At 38.4% G+C, this 22,187-nt stretch overlaps 1 protein-coding gene across 1 annotated transcript in view; it reads right to left on the bottom strand.

The window, feature by feature from the left end:
- Nucleotides 1-6,596: 6,596 nt before the first annotated feature.
- Nucleotides 6,597-22,187, bottom strand: part of LOC135215182 (neuroblast differentiation-associated protein AHNAK-like) — a 127,077-nt gene continuing 111,486 nt past the window's right edge. Inside the window, exons 4-7 of the mRNA XM_064249656.1 lie at nucleotides 22,115-22,183; nucleotides 20,116-20,260; nucleotides 19,430-19,635; nucleotides 6,597-18,501 (exon numbers count right to left, since the gene is read on the bottom strand). Of these exons, the coding sequence (XP_064105726.1) occupies nucleotides 9,112-18,501; nucleotides 19,430-19,635; nucleotides 20,116-20,260; nucleotides 22,115-22,183 (9,810 nt within the window). The 3' untranslated portion in view covers nucleotides 6,597-9,111. The remainder of the gene's footprint in view (nucleotides 18,502-19,429; nucleotides 19,636-20,115; nucleotides 20,261-22,114; nucleotides 22,184-22,187) is intronic.

Below are 22,187 nucleotides of genomic sequence, written 5' to 3'. Positions count from 1 at the left end.
CAAAACCCCTTTTTCAGACCTTTTTAGGCTTTTCCATAGACCTTTCCTAGCCCCCCAGAGAGAACAACAACAACAACAACAACAAAGTAGTTTGTAGGCTTATTATATAACACCGTTTTCAATTTATGACCAAGAAGTAAAATCAACAAAATTAACGAAGGAAGAAGAAACCTTGTCATGTACAAAAAAGGACAACGCTCGTGTGAACAGCGTCAGCAGAACCAGAAAAGTATTGATGTCAGGGCTAAACTCATTGGAAGGTCAAAGGTCAAAATATATACCTGTCATCATACTAAACGGAAGTCTCGCGTATTGTTCGAATGTGAAAAAAACAAACTTTAGTTAGCACCACTCAAATCTGAAAAAAATTCAATTTTGTAATTTATAAAAAAAAAAAATGATATAAAAACAGCTTTATTTGGGACCACTCAAATAGAAAAATTATTTTCTTATTTTATAAAAAAAAAAAAAAAAAATAAATCTATAAAAAACCTTCATTTGGCCTCACCCAAATCGAAAATAAATTGTAATTTTGTTATTATATAAAAAAATCTAAAAAGAAAAAAAAAACTATTAGGCACCACTCAAATCGGAAAAAATTAATTTTGTAATTTATCGAAAAATGATATAAAACAGCTTTATTTGGCAAACTCAAATCGGAAAAAAATTTGATTTTGTTATTGATCAAAAAATTATATAAAACAGCTTTATTTAGCACCACTCAAATCGGAAGATAGTTTTTTTTTAATTTTTTTATCATCAAAAAAAATGATATAAAAACAACTTTATTTGGACATTCACTCAAATCGAAAAAAATTATTTTTGTTTATCTATCAGAAACTATATGAAAAACACTTTATTTGGAACCACTCAAATCTATAAAAAAATGATTATTTTGTTAATTTATCAGAAAAACTACATGGTCAAAAAACTTTTATTTGGAACCACTCAAATCGGAGAAATTTTTTTTTTAACTTATCAGAAAACTATATATATATATATATATATATATATATATATATATATATATATATATATATATATTATGCCCATATCATTATATCATTAACAGATCTGTAATACGATAGCAAAACAGTATCTAGATAACTTTGGCGATCCTACCTTGCGGGTTTGTATAGTGACAAGTGCACTTTTTTTTTTTTATTAATTATAATTTTTTTTTTTTGCTGCAGATTGATTGATTAAATGTTCTCTGGCACTGGAGGTAAGGAAGTATAATTGCGCAGTTTCGAATCTTGGCAGCAGGGGAAGGTGGACTTATGTATGATGATAATACCGTTTGGGTGTCAGATATTCACATGGAGTGTGCAATATATGTATATATATATATATATATATATATATTATATATATATATATAATATATATATATATATATATATACAGGGTGTCCATAAATTCCCAGCATCATTACAAGTATTTATTGCTCAGAATGGTACTGGGACCTTATGGACACCCTGTATATATATATATATATTATATATATATATTATATAATATAATCTATAGTATATATATATATATCTAATGTATGTATAGATATATTATATTATGAAATATTACTATATACTATATCTATATATATGATATATATACTGCAAAATCTATATAACCCCTTTATTCATTAATATATAATATATATATATATATATAGATATATATTATACATATACATATATATAATCCAAACCAACACCGTATGTAAGGAGAATTTCTATTCTACTCATCTTCCCACCCCGCCCACCCCAACCACACACCACCCTGCTCCGCCCCCCCCCCACCCCCTACCTCCCCCTATAACAAAGGTCATTAGCGCGGTAACCGGATTACTCGTCTAAACATTCCTCGCTAAGCTGGAACAACACGGTCAAAGGTTAAACACCCTGGCTGGCTTTTTTTGCAACCTTGCACTTTTGCTAGTACTCTTACGTCAAAAGTCCATTATAGAATGGGGAGGAATATGTGTTGGTAGGGCGAACATCCATGTTTATGTATGTACATATTTCTTACGTTTACCCCCCTGAAAGGGGCTTCATTTTGGGGGGATCTGCTGGGGGTACTTGCCCCCCTCAAGACACTGATGGCTTCCTAAGAATTGGTTTGATCCCATAGCCTTTGAAATAATAATAATAATAATAATAATAATAATAATAATAATAATAATAATAATAATAATAAAAATGAGTATTAGCCAAATAATTAAAATTATCTTGCGTAAATATTGCATAATACTCTTCGACATATTTCGTCAACCACTGTTTTGACATAAAAAAAATATATAAACTGTTACCAATATACATGGTGTAGCAGTAAACCTGCCATTAGCCAAGTCCTTTAGGCTACGTCTATCTACCAGGTTAGGTTAGGTCACGATATCTTAAAGGCTAGGTGGCCTCGCTAATAAGCAAGATGTCCACAAGACCCTCCAATTCTCTCAGGAGTCAAGTTCACTCACCCGTCACTTCTTCCGGCAACTTTGAAATGTTTGACCTCAAATGAAGCATTGTCGTACCTTAGATTTGATGTCGATGCAGAGATTCTCGATGCCATGTAGTATATTTATCTTCGATGACAGATGGTAATTTATATTCTCTTGGCTTTCCACGTATACTCCTGAGGGCTTTCGTATTCATCACTGTTTCTAAAATATATTTCAGTATTTTTCCGCTTGGGACGTACGTGGACTTTCGTCACTGAATAGAGAAACTCCTGAATTATTTTATATATGTTTGTTTGTTTGTTTGTTTGTTTGTATGGTGCTTTTACGTTGCATGGAACCAGTGGTTATTCAGCAACGGGACCAACGGCTTTACGTGACTTCCGAACCACGTCGAGAGTGAACTTCTATCACCAGAAATACACATCTCTCACTCCTCAATGGAATGGCCGAGAATCGAACCCGCGACCACCGAGGTGGAACGTTAATACCATACCAACCACGCAGCTGAGGCGCTTATTTTACATATATATGAAACCACCCATACATTATCCCCGTTTTGAATCGTGAGGCCACTAAGGGACAGTGTTTAGACAACAATATGCCAACAAACTTCAATAACCGGAATATCACAGCTATTTACCAACGGTGGTACAAGGCACAAGGAGGCAGGCTTTTCAGAACACAAGAGTATTCAGGTGTACCGTATTGTACCACCTAACAAAAGCTTTATGGGTATAATTTCAGTGTGTTCAACATTGTTAAACTGATACGATGACAATATCCTTCATAACGACAATAAGTTGACGTCCATATGGCCTTTTGGATGTTAGCTAAACGCGGTAAGGTCTAACTAAACACCTCTAAACAAAAGGGCATCACTTATAGATGCCATGCCAAGGAGAACTTCTACATGAAATGTAAACAAATATACGGTTATACGAGCAGATAATCACCTGTAATTTTAGAATCTAGTGATTCTTGTGATTCATTTCGTTCTGTGAAGGAGATTGAATGAAACACAGCTCTTTAGCTTATATATATATATATATTTATATATATATTGAACTTAATTTTATTCATAAATCTTTAAGATTACATTTCTACACAACCACAGTTTTTTGACATATGTTGATTATTATCTAAAATATAAGTATATATGAACTGGAAAATAAAACAGTAAAAAAATGATGCATATAGCCATTTAATGATGTGTAATTAATATATATATAGTCATATATATATATATATATATATATATATATATATATATAATATATATATATTCACGTACACATTATATATGGCATAATATACACGTATATATATATGCTATATTATCCGTACATATGTATATAATCTGTATATAATGTTAGTTATTTTTTTTACCTAATATATATAAATTGATGCACATTCAACGGAACATCTATTTTCTACACCTGACAGAAAAAAAAATATGTAGAGAGAGGGGGTTGTTGTGGTGGGGGGTGGGGGGGGTGGGGAGGGGGGGAGGGGGGAAGGCAAGAGAAGGGATATAAATCTAAAAACAAGACCCTGATTTTCTTTGATGAAAATTTATGCAAACAAATGAATGAAAAAGCGCAAAACAAAATAAGTAGTACTACATAGATTCGATCACAACTTCATTCGCTTCTACATTCGCTTTCGCACTGCGATGCGTTTCTTACAATAATAATAATCGTTCGCTAGCACATCAGACTCATCAGTCACTCAAGCTATCTACCTACCCACCTATCTATCAAACTATTTATCTATTCTCATCCGTGTGTGGACCTGATTTTATCTAAACTTTGAATGGATTCACCTATGAATGTTCGGGCAAGTCTGGGCGCCAGCTCGAGTCGTATACTCACAGTAGTACTACAGTGTGTTCCTTGCCGTTAGCGAGTCACAGTAGTACTACATGTGTTCCTTGCCGTTAGCAAGTCACAGTAGTGCTAGTGTGTTCCTTGCCATTAGTGAGTCACAGTAGTACTAGTGTGCTCCTTGCCGTTAGCGAGTCACAGAAGTACTACAGTGTGTTCCTTGCCGTTAGCGAGTCACAGTAGTACTACAGTGTGTTCCTTGTCGTTAGCGAGTCACAGTAGAACTACAGTGTGTTCCTTGCCGTTGTGAAGTCCATTGTACTGCATTTGAGCTGAGGTAGATAAGAATTCTACTGGTACACTTCGAGTGAGTGGACTTTTATTTCAATGAAATTCTTCTTCTTCTTCTTCGAACGAGAATGGATTCGGTTCTGGAGAATATCTGAATAACTCGAGAAAAGTTTTTTTTCGGGGGAGGGATTCTGGAGGTCACTTTTGATCACCAATTTCCGTCCTCGGTTTGTTCCGCCCCTCAAAGGTGAAAGTTGATAAGATAAGAGGCTACATACAGTTTGTGTTGTTATCTTTGAAGAGTGACACACACAAACACACACAATCAAATACACATACACACGCACACACGAGTGAGTGATTACTGTTATATCTACGGTGCACTAACATTAGTTTCTAAAGAGATTGACAAATAATAGGTATACGTTGGTCATTGGAAGAGAGAGAGAGAGAGAGAGAGAGAGAGAGAGAGAGAGAGAGAGAGAGAGTGTCGTCTTCATTAAGGAGAGAGCTTCTATAACGCTGCGATCTCGTGCGGGGGATATGCCAACATAACCATTTTCAAAGGCCTTGCACTGGTCTATCTTGAATTGAGACATCCCAACAGACATTGCAGCAGCTAGTTGGTTATCAAACCACCTTCACAATGAATCACGGTACTCAATGGTCGTACGTAAATGAATTTTGCAAAGGTATACCGCGAATGAGACAATCTATTGCTTTTTATAGAGTTTGATAACGAAGGGTTTATTGAACGTTCAATATTGTAGTGGGACCTCACGTATAATTATGAATAACAAAAATAGAGGCAAAACCGTTATTATCAGATTTTTTTTTCTAAAGAGGTAACCCCTCTCTCTCTCTCTCTCTCTCTCTCTCTCTATCTCTCTCTGTCTCTCTTACTCTCTCTCTCTCTCTCTCTCTATATATATATATATATATATATATATATATATTGATATATATATATATATATATATCAAGTACTCTGGATTTACAATACCACTTACTGACCATAAAACTATATATATATATAGTATATATATATATATCTATATATATATATATATAAATATATACCATATATATATATATATAGTCTATATATATATACTATATATATATATATATATATATAAATATATATATATTTGTGTGTGTGCGTGTGTCCGTCCGTACGTCACTATATGCACTTACGTAACCACCAGGCAGTTTAAGTTAAGTTTATCAAAAGAAATAACGTATTTATGCTGGCATTAGGTTTATAATCAGATACACGTATTTCTTTGTACGGGTACAATCGTACATAGAACTATAGCACTCATCTGCTTCTAACTCTATCTAACTATAACAAATAGCCTAAGACGTCATTCACTCTCCCTACCTTATATTATATATATATATATATATATATATATATATATATATATATTATATATATATATATATATTATATTATCACATACACATATATATGTATACAGTAAACACTTGTAAAACAATACATACTACAGAAGCATCATACATATGTGCATACACAAACACATGCATACATTTACAAAACTGTCACTGATATGACTATTCATACCCACCTCTTCTAAAAACCCCATGACTGCAGTAAATGCCAAAATAGACTTCTTAGGTGAGCAAACAGTTTAAAAAACAAACAAAAAGAACACTTATTATTCCACTCAATTAATACTAGAGAGTTTTTACACTACACGAGAAATTATTGCTTCGACGAATAGAAAAAGAAGAACCAAGACGGTGTCATATACGTGGCCACCGAGTCGGGAGATTTCATCGCCATGCCACGGTCAACCGTGCATCCGATTTCTAAAAGTGCGGTAGGTTGTCAAGGCAGGATGGTGAAATCTCCAGTCTTTGGCCACTGGTAGAGTATACAGTAAAAAAAAAATACAAATATGTTATTATGTATTTATATAATAAAAAAAATTTACATCAAACATAAGTCCATGGTTTTCTTTGTGAATCCATCGAGATTTAACGGAGTTAGGGTTGGGGGAATGTTATGATATGAAAAAAGGAAAGATGATATATGAGAGAGATTGATGTGATCACAAAATACTATATTTATATATATATATATTTGATATAACTATGCACACACCTTCACATTAATAAAAACAAAAGTCCTAGAAGCGTCAGACAGCTGAATTAGATGATTAGATGGGTGAATATATTTGCATCTGTGCCCACGCCATTATTTGCTTTGTATATGGACACATATACCTCACACATCTTTCAGAGAAGAACTAGCATTACCATTATCTATGGCTGTACTTAGTTGTCATAATGATATAAACACACTATCTTTCCTTCAATACACGTGACAAATACACGTGCGATTACAAAGCTGTTGTTTTCGTGTATTACATCTAACGTATGTTCGTTGCTTCTTAAGACTACTTTTATTATAAAATGACATCATTTTAAACCAACGACAAATTACATTACTTTTTGATTTTCATTATCAGTTTTCTCCCGTTGAATTTTTTTAATTTATTTTGTGTGTGCGTGTGACGGACACACGCACGCCCACATTTCTTGACGCCGGAACTTGGCCAGGGCACCTCGGCGCGTCTGTCCGAGTTCCGAAATTTGAGCACAACCGGACCAGCAACGTCTCGTATGGCACCGACATCCATACCTTAAAGTCTAATAAACTCCGACAGTTGAGTGTGACATCCTTAAATGGTACTGGATAACTGTTATTAACGTAATACGTTAACAAAGCTAATAACAATTAATTCCTACAATTAATTACTCTTATTTACAGTCATATGGAGAAGTATCAGTGAACAGAGATAGAGAGAGAGAGAGAAAGAGAAGAAAATATGACATTTCATTATGAGACCTCGAACCATAATACAAGAACAGTCAGAAACAGCAGTCATATGTCCACAGTAACAGAGAAACATCACATCTCGAAGTAAAATATATAAGCTTTATTCTCTCTTTCTAAGTCACTAACATAAAACAGAACAACACAAACTAAAAAAAAGTAAAACCTTTACGGCAGCTTTTTTGTTTTTCTCTCATTAAATTACAACATATCAGAGGTATATTTTTCATTGGACGGGTTGAATGGAGCCCTTCAATTTATCATCCGAAATAAAGGAATGAAAGCGTCGACTCCACTAATAATGAATAGGCACCAGGAGAACCCTCCTTCCCCACATCCAAAGTTCCTTGACAATATTTGTAAGGACGATAATGATGCTCCTCACCACAGCTCTTTCATCACAGAGTTGTGCCTTCGTCGTGGGACAAGAACTCACCACTACGGACCACTTCTTGGGAACTGCCAGTGCACGATAATTCGATAATTTTTGTTCCCGTTTGTCACCCGTGGTCAGTTTCAACTGTCAATCACTCGAGGCCATTCCCGGGGATCGTGACACTATCGGTGACGGGACGCAGACCAGTGCACCACTTTAACCCTTTCTGGAAAGTCAGAGCCAGCGGTTACTCGATCTTGTTCACCCGCACAGAGTTGTGGGTGCATCAGCATTGCCAAAATATCGCACCCATCATGGTTCTCGACTGGTCACCTATTCTGTAGATTCAGCGGATTCCCTTAAGCAGCACCACAGCGTAAACAAAAGAGCCATGTGCGCGTGTGTCAGTTCTCACGAAAAGACAAAGTCATGAACGCGTCTTGTTGAAGCTACACCACAATTTCAGGAAGAAATCCAGCTGGGAATTCCTTCATTTCACAGCATCCAAATAAAACGTGAAATATCACTTTTAAATTTGAAAACAAATCATGGTTTTGATTCCTGAGTTTATATCTGAAAAACTGACATCACACTGCATACAAGAGCCAATAAAACTAATGAATGAATATGAAATAAAACTAACTCTAGAGCAAACTGAACAGCAGAAGATGAGAAACTAGATGAAATGGGGAGGAGAATTTTTGGCAGATATCCCTTCTTGGTTGTCACTAAGCTTCGATTCACAATCACCACCTTAATATGGCTTGAATAAACCTGGCAAGCGTTTCTCACGTGAGCTACAGGACACATCAGTAATCAATAAAATCTTTGAGCAAACAATACAACTTCATATTGTGATGAGTCCAATTTATGGCAGGTAATGATGAAATACATAAGCAAACAAACTTTGGTTTTGAGAGACACAGCAGGGGGATGTGAGACAAACGTTTTCTGGATTTGTCTCAAGTCAATTTCATGAACCTTATACAGAATATACAAATGCTTCTTGTAATGGCTTATCAAAAGATTTAGCAATCTACACAAGTAACCAAATAACTGGAATAGAAGAAAAAGTAACAGGTCCTATTCTCCACAACTATAAGGAAACAACATTTGTTTACAAAAAAACATACTTTATAAACAAAAGAGGGGATTTGCGCTCATAATGCAATCATCATTTCTTCATTTCCGTTTCAGCGACCTGACAGTTTATGACATGATGTATTTATATGGAATGAGTTCGTACAGATAATACTTCACTAACCAGTTCAAAATGCCACTGTTCTCAGTATCACTAATGAGGGGGCTGGAGTGTTGGAGGTGGAGAGTCTGGACCAGAGGGCACAGCTGGACCAGATGGGGTCGATATGATCAGCGTTCTACTAAGAGCACCTTCAGACACTGTGTAACCACTGCCATCGACCGTTATCTGAGTGAACGATTTCTGTGGGATGCTTGCCACTTCCATGTGGCAGAGATGGCTAGGTAAACTGTTGCCATTCTCAGATGAATCGACAATAACTCTCTCACTGATGGTTGGTTTCATGGAAACAGATTCAATACTGACATGTTCCATGCTATTAGGTAAAATTGTTACGTTTTCTGTGTGGGTTAGGGAATCTGTAGAGACGACAACAGCACCATTTTCCCTTACAGTTACCACTGCAGGCTCGTGATGAGCAACAACTAGTTCAGGCGGGGATTGCGCGCGTGACGAACGAGGTTTAGGTGGAACGGGAGGGGGCAACGAAGCGTAAGAAGTTCCGCTCACGTCTACGCTGCTAATACGAGGAGCAACAGTAACAGTTACTCCTTCCCCTCTCTTAATTTCTTGGGGCACCATGTTAGCCTCTGCTTCACTGTCACTACTGAGACTGCTACGGCTACTGCTACTGCTACTGCTTGTGATCATTTTTGATACATGAGTTAGTTCCTGTTCAGGCGATACTTGGCAAAGCTGAACACTGAAACTGCTCACTTGCTTTTCCTTTGATGCTGGACGTCCTGACTGAACAACGACAACATCCACATCCTCCCTCCTCCTCATTGGTGTAACTTCTACCCCACCATCCAAAATAGTAGCATCCCCATCAAGCAGTGTGATTGTGGTTCCACCAAGAGGAGCTGGTGTTGATGGCAAAGCTGGTGGATCTTCACTTTCATCATCACTTTTATGTAGTGTAATGCTCCTCTTTGATGTTTCAGATGCTGTAACCCACTGTGAGGAAGTTTCATTCACTGATGTGGAGCCACTAATCTCAATGTGTGAAACAGATTCTCCTTCAGGTTCATAAACTCTGGGAGAAACAGCTTCTGCAAGGCTGCTGGAACTAAATTTTCTAAGCTGTAATGCTTCTTCCAGCGTTCCCCATTGGCCAGCTCTTCTTAGTCCTGTCCCTCCATCAACACGAAGGGCCATTATTGATGCTTCCTCTTCTTCATCTATGGATGTTGCAGAAGAATCAGGAAGCTGAAGGCGCAGTGGGTGATTGAGTCTAGGGACTTTTTCAACAGACGTTGTTGCTTCAGCTCTTGTAAGATCAAGAGACATTGCTCTTTCTAATATAACATTAACCACTTCAGGTTCTGTTTGTAATCGGGAAAGGTCACCAAGGGAAGCAGCTTTTCTCTTCAGTTCTTCGGAGTCAATTGGTGGGTGCTTTGGTGTGGAGGATGTAATTGGTTCCAGATCAGATCTGATAACTCCTCTTTCTCCTTCACTGTCTGATGCTGTTGAATTTACATCATGGAGTGAGAGCATTGGTATGTGTCTTTCTACTACAGTTCTGTGAACAACCTCATTTACCTCAATAGCATTTTTTGGGATCTGTGAGGACTTCATTCTTACCTCTTTTACAATCACATTATCTTTTTTCACTGGTTTAGCCAGATCTTCTTTAGGGGGTGCAGGAGCACGACGTTTAGATGTAATTTCACCGTCATCTGTTTTACTGGGTTCTATGGAATATTCAAGCTGTGGCAAAACAATGTTCACTTCTCGTTTCACTACTTGTACTTTCTCTGACACTTCCCCATCGTCAGGGTAATCCTTCACATTTACTTCAGTCACGCCAGTTGTTATCTGGCGGCTCCTTCCCCGATTGCGTTTCCTTTTCTTTACTTCTGTGGATGCTTCATTTTCGTCCTCTGAACTAGAGGAGGAGCTGGATGAGGACGATGTATTTGTCTTTTCTGTGCGCTTTCTCCTGTTATCTTTGGCGGCGGCTGCAGCAACGCTCAAGACATGAGAATTCTCTTCAGAGATCTCAATTACTTCTGTCCACTCCTTTTTGTTTTTCTTTTCTTTCTCTTTTTTCTTTTTCGAGCTTTTCTTTCTCTTTCCCTCAGGAGCGTCTGGATGATCATTAACAGTTCCTTCTCGGGTAGCTTCATCGTCACTAGAGTGGCTGTCGTGTCGCATACGGCTAATTTCTGTCTGAATTTTGCCTTTGAGATTCTTGAAGCCCTTGAAACCTAGTCTAATGCCTTTACTCTTTTGTTCTTTAACTTTCTCATCCCCTCCGTGGGTATCTAACTCTACCCGCTCTTCACCCTCTGCACCTTCAGAGTCTGATGTATTCTTGGCACTACGGCTCTTAAATGCAAAACTGCGACCTTTTTGTGATTTAATTCTCGATGCGTCTTCACCTTGCGTGTCTAAAGAAGCCTTTTCTTCAGCCTCAACACCCTCGGAATCTGATCTCATTTCACTTTTCCCCTCCCCAGTCTCCATATCATAGCTCCTACTTTTACCTTTAAAGCCAAAGCTCAGATTTGGTTTGAGCTTCTGCTTGATGTGTCCACTTTCTGGTTGGGGGTCCGTGCCTACTTTTTCTTGGTCATTATTGTCTTCTGAGTCAGAGCTCTTGCTATTTCTTCCCTTGAAACTGAAATGCAAGCCACTTTTACTCTTCGTTCGCGGTTTTTCTTCGTCCCCATCTTTGTCCATTGGTGATCCAGACACTTTCTCTGAATTTTCTTCTTCAGTATCAGAAGATTTTGAGAAACCTTTGAATCCAAAGCTCATTCTGCTACGTGCCTTTTTCTTGTCTTCTTTTACTTCAGGGCGATCAGGATCTGGCGTTAAGGATGGAGGTTCCTTGCAATCCTCTTCACTGTCTGATGATCGCCCAAAGCCACGGAACCCAAAACCTAGGCCAAATCTATTTTTATTTTTGGATTTTTCATCATCATCCTCAGCTTTTGCTTTCCCGGTAGTTCTTTCACCATCACCATCCTTTTTCACATTTGCTCGCAAGCCTCCTTCGTAAGATGCAGTTTTCATCTTCTTGGTATGTACATCAGGGCCTTGATAACTGGCACTAATTTCGTGCAATGGGGCATTGACATCTTTAACAGTGATATTCTTTGGACTTCGAGGTGGTTTTAGAGATGCATCTGGTATTTCCTGCCTCTTTATTGATACTTCCTTTGAAGCTAAGTCTATATGTTTACTGAATTCTTCATTCATTTGGTCCTTATCTACAGTATCTATATCAATGTGTTTCTTGAACCCTTTAAATCCAAACGCGACTCCAAATCCAGGAGAAAATCTTGAATCTCCCTCCTCATCCTCCGGCTGTGTATGCGAACTTGTTTTGGATTTCTTTGCTTCTACTTCAATACCCATGCCTGGTAAGCTGACATCAGTTTCCTTAAAGTCAAGATCAGCTTCGGGCAATTCGCTTTTAACATTATAGCTGAGGTATTCAAGCTGTGACTTACTTTGTTTGCCCTTAATTCTGGGAATATTATCTATACCTAAGCTGCCTGGATGGAGGTCATGCTCAGATAAGTCAACCTCTATCCCACGCCCAGCAACTATATTGGACTCATTGTCAGCATTCTTGTGTAAAGTAACATTAACATCAGATTTCTGCAAGTTGACATTCATATTTGGCAACATAATTCCTGTTGCACTGTACTTTGATTTAACTAAAGATGGATCTAGGTCCATCTCATTGCTGAGGTCCTTCTTCAGATTCAGCTCATAATGAATGCTTTCTTGAGTGCCAGCTTTTCCCTTAAGATCCTTTAAGCTAAATTTAGATGTAGACATATTGTCTCCTTCCTTACTGATCTCTTTACTATTTTCACCTCTGTCAGTCTGTTTGATACTTACACTAGGCATGTGAAGATCAAGGCCCTTAGCAACAATTTCAGGAACCTTTTTCTTTACATTATACTCACTGTCAGCAGTGAATTCATACTCATTATGCAAGTCTACAGCAGGTAATTTGATATCAGTCCCTCTTAAATGAAGATCATGGTCTTTGCTTTGTTTGTTTAGCCTCCCTTCACGGCTCTTGACGCTGTAAGTGAAATCTGGGACAGAACTCTCATCTTTTGTTATATCATGGTCTAGATCACCTGAACCTTGAATGTTAATTCCGAGCTTTCCTTGCCTCAACTGAGCTTTTGGTAAGCTAATGTCAAGGCCAGAGAAGTCCTCATTAAATTCGCTCTTCAAAGGATTCACACTTGATTCGTCAAAATCAGGGCCCTCAAATTCCAAGTCTAGAGCCCTCCTCGATTTCACATCTTTTGCTTCACTGCCAGAATTTTCATCAACTTTACGAGCTTCTGCGTTGTCTGTAGAGCTCTTAGAGGTAAAGTTAAAATCAGGTCCTTTAATACCAAAGTTGAAACGTTTTTTAGCCTTCTTTTCCCCTCCTTTCTTACTAGACACTTCATCCTCTTCATCACTAAGCCCGGGTTCAGGGTGACCTTTTGCTTTTACATGCATATTTGGGAGGCTTATGTCTGGGGCGCTTATTTCAAAACCAAAGCGTTTACGATTCTTTGACTTCTTCCCATTGTCATCTTCCTCTTCTGCTTCACTTCCCTCTCTACCCATTTTGTTGTGGGTCTCATACTCAATGTCCATTTTGTTTATTCTTCTATTGTCGTCTTTGATTCTTATTTTACCGTCCATGTCATCGTCACTATTTTCAGAGTTTTCTGTCTTGTCACCTTTACCCTTGAGGCTAAAACTGGGGAGACTGAAATCAGGAAGTTTTACTCCTATGTCAAATGGCATCCTTGATTCCTTTTCACCTCCTTTACTGTCAGTCTCAGATTTATCTCCATCTCCTTCTCCGTCAACCTCTCCTTTGCCTTCTGTTTTAAAACTGGGCAAATCTAGCCCTGGGGCTTTAAACTTGAAGGTCTTTTCTCTGTGATCTTCATCATTCCTCTTACTTTTTGTGTTCTCTTTCTCTGATAATTCAGCTCCTACCTTACCTTCTAATTTCGGTATTTTAACTTCTGGATGTTTGACATTCATTTCAAAAGTTCTTTTCTCCTTCTTTCCCTTTAAATCTGCATCCTCATCAGATATTTCTTTTCCATCGTGATCACTCACTGTTGACTTCAATGTAGGCATAGTAATATCGGGAACTTTGAATCCAAAGCCAAAGCCTTTCTTAGAGGATTTTCCTTTACCTTTTTCATCTACATCTGAGCCTTGAATTTCAATGCTTGGGGTAGAAAGACTTACATCTGGTCCCTTTAGAGCAGCAGAGTAACTCTTCTTTGTAGTTTTTAAGTCATCCTTACTCTCTTCGTGTTCATCACCATGTCTCTGAAAGCCTACAGTCGGCAACAAATTTCTTGGCCCCTTAAATGCTATGCCAAATTCTCTCTTTGATTCTGATAGGTGGGCATCATCTTTGTCAAAACGTCCACCTTCCTCATCATCCACGTTCTGATCACCTCTCTTCGCTCTGTATTCTTCATGATCGTATTCTACATCTCTTTCGTGATCTCCTTTGTCATGGCCTCTCAGACTGAAAGTTGGTAACTTAAAATTGCCAAAATTGAGGCCCATTTTTGACTTCTTATTTTCACTGTCCTCATCATCTGATTGTTCAGCATCCTTCAATACTCTTAAGTCACTCTCCATCTTCAGCTCACCCAAGAACTTCTTATCGTCATCATCATCGTCTAATTTGTCTTCACCATCTCTGGGCTTTTTACCTTTTAGGGTTATGTGGGGCAAATTTACCTCTGGTCCATGGAAATCATAACTGATGCCTTTACCTGACATATCACTGGAATTATGGGTGTCACCATCTACACTGTGATCATCTTTGCCTTCTTTCCGACCTTTCAGATTTATGCTGGGTAAATTGACATCCAGTCCCTTTGTATTAAATTTAAAACCTTTCCTTTTGTTGGTAGCATCTTCTTGGTCTTCATCATTTGAATTATCTTCTTGATTACTATCAGCCTGACCCTTGAAGATCAAGTTTGATAAGCTAAATCCTTTCCCAGTCTTTTCCTTGTCTTTATCTTTACGACTGTCGTCATCCGAGCCTTTGTCATCAGCCTCCATACGAGCATTTAAATTCATCCCTGGTATACTGATGTTGGGTTTTTGTAAACTGAAAACATGTCCTTTTCTTGATTTTCCTTTGTTATCACTGTTTGTGTCTCGTGATTCGTGGTCTTCCATATCGTCTTGATCATCATCAAGGTTAACGGAAGGCAACTTGACATCTGGTCCCTCTAATTCAAAACTATACTGCCTTCTTGGTACCTCTTTTCCTTGCTGATTTTCATGATCTATGCTTTCTCCATGATCATCACGCTTCCTGCCTTTTAAATCGATACTAGGAAAACCAACTTTTGGTGCTTTGAACTCTAATTTGAATCCTTTCTTCGAGTTCCCTTTAGCATTACTATCATCATCAGATTCCTCTTCATGATTATTTTTCTTCCCCTTGATGTCCACACTGGGTAAGTCAACATCTGCACCCTCCAAGTTTAGTTCCATTTTGGATAAATCTTTTCTAGAATCATGTTCATCTGCCTCTTTCACATTTTCTTTTCTACTTTTCAGATTCAATTTTGGCAAACTAATATCAGGTCCTTTCAGTGAGAATTTCATTCCATCTTTAGACTTTTTCTTAAGTTTGCCCTCTTCTCCCTGGTCTTCGATGTCTTCATTATCTGAGTCCCCTTTTCCTCCTGACTCATCTTTATCACGACTTTCTGGTTTATCTTTGATATGTATGGATGGCATTGTAACCTCAAGTCGCCCTGCGTCATAACCAAACTCTTTATTTACTAATGCTTCGTCATTATTCCTTTGACCTTTGAGGTTTATATTGAAACCCTTCATTGTCTTGTCTCTGCCATTTTCTTCATCGCTCTCTGTGTCCCCTTTGTCATTGCCTTCTTTCCTACCTTTCAATTTTATGTTGGGTAAGTTTATATCTAGTTTCTTAAAGCCAAAACCTGAAGACTTTTTCTGTTTCTCTCGACCTTCAGGGCTCTCAGTGTCTAACTTTTCCCGGTCACTCCCTTCTTCTCGGCCTTCTAAAGCTAAGGTTGGTAAATGAACATCTGGTCCCTTCAGACCAAAGGAGAATGAGTCTTTAGTACCATCTCTCCCTTTGCTGTCTTCTGCATCTGCATTTTCCTCATCACTACCTTTCTTTTTGCCTCTAAGATTCAAGGAGGGCAAACTAATATTAGGGGTACCAAAAGAAATGCCAAACCCTTCTTTAGACTTCCTTCCACTACCTTCTTCATCATCATCTAACGAATCATCTGTCTCCTTATCTTTTGAGGAAATCTTTACATCTGCCTTGGGTAAAATATCCGAACTAGTTATTCTATACTCCCTTTCCTGATTATCTCCTTTGTCACCTTGCTCCTGGTCCTCGTCCTCATCATCACCTTTTCGGAAACCCAGTTTTGGTAAAGTAATATCAGGACCCTTAAGATTAAAGCTAAATCCTTTCTTTGGTACATCCTTTGTTTTCTTATTTTCATCATGTCCATCGTCATCTAAGTCTTCCTTTTCACTATCATCTCCTCTAAAGTTTAAACTTGGGAAATTGACCTTGGGGCCTTTGAAACCGAACTCAAATCCACCCTTTGATTTCCCGTCTTCACTTTCTTTACTATTTTTCTTGTCTTTACTGTCACTCTCTGCTTCCCCCTTTTTAACGTCTCCATCGTCCTTTTGTTCTCTACCAAGATCAAGATTCACTTTGGCACTACCAGAGGGTAGATCCACATCATGACCTTTCATTCCGAAGCCAAATGACTTCTTACCTTTACCCTTCTCTGATTCTTTATGCTCATCTTCCTCTTCACTGTCATCCCATTTGCCTTTCAAGCCCATCGAAGGCAATTTGAAGTCTGGTGCTTTAAACCCAAATCCAAAGTCTTTTTTAGATTTTTTATTCTTCTTGCCCTCTGGATGATCCTCTGCACTACCCTCTCCCGCCGGCAAAGCCACCTCTGCACCGAGATCTGCGTCAGGTGTGGAAATTCTAGGTCCTTGCAAATCAAGGTGCAAGTCCCCAACATCTTTTATGCCTTCCAGCCGAGTTTGGTCATCATCTGTTCCGTGTTTGCTTTCTTTCTGTGAGTGCTTATCCTTGTCACCCTGGAATTTCAGACTCATGCTGGGAAGAGCAAACTTACTGGTTTTGATTCCTATGCCAGAGTTTCCTTCACTCTTATCGTCCTTTTCTTTATCTGAATCATTATTATCTCTTCCTTTTTTCATACTGATATCAACACTTGGAAACTGTAAACTTGCTCCAGTTTTTGGCACTCCCATTTCAGCGGAAATGCTGTCACCTTGTGAGGCGGCTAAATTAATTTCTGGTGCGTTGATATCCGCAGATAAATCACCTACTATATCCCTTCCTTCAACTTCCAAACCTTCATTTAGAAATGGTAAAGTTATATCAGGAGCGTTATAGCTCAAGGCAATCCCTTCTGCTTCTCTGGATTCCGATTCATTCTTGTTCACTCCATCATCATGTGACAAGTTAAGTTTAGCATCCCCAAAGGATGAATTAATTTCTGGAGGAACAATATTCACTCCTATGCTGCCTTTCGTTTTGGCCTTTTCTTCATCGGAAGCCGTAATGTGAGATTCTTCATCCTTCCCAAACCCTTTAAACCCAAATCCAAAGGCTCCTTTAGCAATTTGCTTTTCATCATCTGTTTTAGGTTCGTGGGAATCTTTGCTCTGATCACCTTGTCCTCTTGTAAGACCTAGAGCTGAAAGCGCAATGCCACTTATATCTGACGCTAAACTAATATTCCTTTCATCTGTGCTCTGCTCCTTACTGACAACTGTATCCTTTTCTGTCACATCACTAGCATCTGCTCTTACAGACAAATGAGGCAACTTAATGCCAAATTTTGCACCGCTTGGAGGTTTGTCATCTGATGATTTACCATCCGCCTTGTCCTTTTTAGAAGACTTGTCCACCTCACTTTCAACATTGACTTCTGCCTCAAGAGGACTGGACGCTGAAAGAGTGGTACCTTCAGTGTGAAAACCTCCAGCTTCCAAGTCAAGATCACTTTTTGATGTCCGCTTCGTCAGATCAGGAAGAACTTTGATGCCGAATTTCAGTTTGGAGTCAGGCTTATCCACACTGACGGAGGGCATTTCTACCTTGAACGACGGAGAAGTTGGTTTAGACAATTCAACACCCGGAACATCAATGGCTCGTTCCGAGTGGCGCTCGGGAGCTTCTCTCTTGGCAAGTTTGGCATCGACTTTCTTGTTTCCTGCTCTAGCCTTTGCCCTGTCGTCCTTCCCTTTCAGCTCTCTGCTGTCATCGCCTTCTGGACGGGAGAGTTCGTGTTTCATTCGAGCACCTGAGAGGTGGGCTTTCCTTACGCGTGACATGTCGGCCTTCCCAATCTGCAAGAGAGATTGTGTAATGTTGCAGCTATCTGGACATGGGCATAAAAATGGTATCGACTGATTGATTTAATGGTTTCTCTTTATTTTCATATCCATTGCCAATTCTGCATGTTTAAGATCAAAATTCTAGAATAGGTAATACATCTTGATATTCTTGATAAAACAAACTACTGGGAAAATGTTAATATATATGATTTTTTTATCTTAGCAATATTCTATCATCTGAATATACTATATCTTAATTAAAATCTGTTAAACTGAATCTGTGAAAAGTTTAATTGGTTTTTTAAATAATGATTTGGAAATAGTTAGTTGAGGGGTATGTAAAGCTTCACTGAAAAGAGAAATTCCTGCAATACAGACGTATGAGAAGAGTATTTAGGAAACTGAATGGTTTCCAAAACAATAAATTGGAAATGTAAAATGAAAACAATAAAATTTTCACATTTCTATACTGCCAGTGCTAGTATGTAACAAGCTGAAAAAGGAGATTACAGCTGCTTGTACAAAACAACAGCATAAGGTATGATGAAGAATGCCAACAAACAAAGTGGTAGGATTGCCATAGCTGATGTACGGTTCAGGACAACAATGCATCATAAGTTAGTTCTTCAATGCTTCAACTGGAATGAAAGAAAAGGTGAGAGTTGAATTGAACTGATTTAGCACGTGAATGACCTGATCTTCATTATTCAGTTGGTAATATAACCTTTTAAATAGACTGACCAGTTCATCCTTTAAGGGGAAAGAGAACAGGATTCCAGTCAAAAACTGATAAACTGTGGCATTGCTTGTTTACTTAAAAACAATCTTCCTAAGGAGCACAAGCTTTCTATGACTGCAGAGTGTATGCAGAAGGCATCAATACGTAATTGTGAAAGTAAAATAGAGGGAATTTAGAACGGGATGACTGATTTTGGCATACCTTAGTCAGATCATCGATTGACTGGCTTCTGTAAAATGGATGGACCGGCCTTCCTGCAGTCGAAGAAGGCAAACGCTTGTCAGCACCATTGGCATGCTTTTCAAGTAAGAGAATCACAGGATATGGAGAAGCATAGCTGAGGAGCGTCAGGGCGTCTTCGTGGACCATATGCTCGGTACTCACTGCTAAACCCAAAAGTCGATCACCTGAAGGGAACATTAGAAATGCCAGTTAACTTTGTTTAACACGGATGAATGAAGGAGTCTTAGAAGATAATTTTCTTGAACGTTGGTCATCAGTAAATGGAGGACAAGGTTTCCATCACTGTAAAATCCAATACAGAATTCTGCTTGTTCCAAATCTGGATCTTGGTTTCCACCAGCAGATCTTAAGGTTTTTCTTTCCATCATTTTCCAGTGATTCAGGGGATACGTAAACAGACATGCTCAAGTTCCTTGTGGAATATAATGACCTTTTTCTGACCCAACGCCAACACTGATAAAAATGTTGAGGAAGTGTTTACAAAAACTATATGAAAATTGTGATACTAACAAAATTCTTCACTTTTTAGACGGGAAATCTAAGTATTCAGCCAAAATGGAAGTTAAACTCTGATAGACATCACAGCACATATGATTCATACATATCTATGGAATGGTACCGATGGTACGACTTGTTGCACTGACCTGGACTGATTTTACCAGACTCGGAGGCAGGACCTCGATGCAGGACATCTTTCACAAAGACGCCGTCTCTCATATTACCTGAGATGTTGAAGCCGAGTCCGGTGAAGTCGTGACCTCGCAAAGGTACCGCCACTACCCATGGCTCCTGAGAGATGAGAACGAAAGTCAAAGAAAGGTCAACTGGGATTCTGGAAAGATGCCTCGGTACAGACATCCTTGGCTAGACACGTAAGCTTGGAAACGCATGCAATGCATAAGAAGGTCGCTTGGTAATGAGGAATGGGGTTGAAGTACACGAGTTGGGTCTTAAACAGAACTCTGGACAATCATGAAGTTAGTTCATCCTTCATTAAGAGTTACCTACCTAAATGACCACAATAACCCTGAAGCAAACCTTTCTTTCTGGAAAACCGCTACAGAATATCTGGAAATGACTATAACACCACTCAATCTTTTCATTTCCACAAGAGGCAAACTGGAAAGATGATTAGACAGGAGGAATTTTAGTGAAGACATTCAAAAGATCCATAAGATAGTTCACTACGTCAATTTGCGATATGATTATCAGGAACTAAGGTATGAGCTATAGGAACTTGAAGTGTGATATCTGGAATATCTCACATCTGTCAAAAATCAAGTGACAATAAAATGGTATACACTAAATCGAGATTTGTAACTCAAATGAACCCTTCAGACACAGTTGATCAGGTGATAACAAACATACTTTGTTTTTATGAACATCTTATGACGAGTTCCTTGTAACATGTCTTGAATGTTAATTTAATGAGTTTCCATAGTCACACATCCCTTTGTGCCACACGAATAATTTCTTCAAGCATCATTAAACATTAGGGTAACTGAATAATAAATGCAAGGGAACCAACCTAGTTCTACACTCAGACAGGTACATTATCTTCCAGTGATCTATGTATATGTGGTGAGTAATGACTTTCAGATTATGAATAAGGAAGTTATGAATAAAAGGTATATTAACGATTCTAGGTTATCTTTACAGTTTCTCCGGTGTCCTTGAATCAAGAAGTAAATTTGGTGAAAGGGGGCTCTGGATGACATGCATCAACAAGAAGAACGTGGTCAAAAGACTCCAACATGGTATCTATATTTGGGAGTGCTTAACATTTTCCAGTTATCAACACAATTACACAATTAATAAAAGGTTTAAAAGTTGTCTATGGGCGGAAAAGGCAAGGGACGTGTCTTACATTGCCATGTAATGTCCTGAAGACAGATGATGTATTAGTACAGTATCAAACCCTATAATTCAGTAGAGAAGGTGTCAATCAGCTCACACATCGGTCTTAATGAAGGCAAATTCATTCTATCTGAACCATTCGTAGACCTAGTACATTACCAGGGATGTGACTAGGTTCTCAAATAATGTGGACATCATCAGATAGTGTGAAAAGCAAAACAGACATAGCATTTTTAACAGCACCACCTGACCTAAACCAGTTTCTGTGCTTAGTGGTAAGACATGTGACCATTAGTGTTATTAAGAGACTGTTTGGCAAGGAACACACAGGCACTGTAGGGAAAGTTGGTCAGTTGGTCTGTGTTTTATCCTACAAGTCAAAGGAGAGAATGCAGAATGAAGGGTCAGAGTTCCTGTAGGCCTCGTAGCCACTTCTGTAATAATAGGTATTTCAGAGGAAATATGACCTAAGCAGACTTACTGTTTCTAACTTAACCTCGAGACGCTGGGAGGGCTTTGCTCCACCTAGACCAGCCTCCAAGTAAGTTGCAACCCCTCACTGCATTCTCTCCACCACCCCCCTCCAAAAAAGTCAATCTTTTGTTAAAAACCAACTGCAATGCTAATCAAATAAGATTTGCTTGTTTAATGCCTTAATCATTCTTGTGCTGATGACAAACATCACATCTATGAATGGCATACAGACAAAAGGCAAAATTTCACACACTCGTCCAAACAGTTTCATTACTTAGCCATTTGGTCACTAAAACAGGCGGTTATACTCACCGTTAGATGGGAATCATCAAACGCCCGACGAGATGACCTTGAACCACCCGAGCGAACTGCTTGCACCAACTGA

Source organism: Macrobrachium nipponense, chromosome 5 (assembly GCF_015104395.2).
Source record: "Macrobrachium nipponense isolate FS-2020 chromosome 5, ASM1510439v2, whole genome shotgun sequence".
NCBI classification, from domain to species: Eukaryota; Metazoa; Arthropoda; class Malacostraca; order Decapoda; family Palaemonidae; genus Macrobrachium; species Macrobrachium nipponense.
The sequence above is the reverse complement of the archived record's forward strand: the minus strand, read 5'-3'. Positions and strand labels throughout refer to the sequence as shown.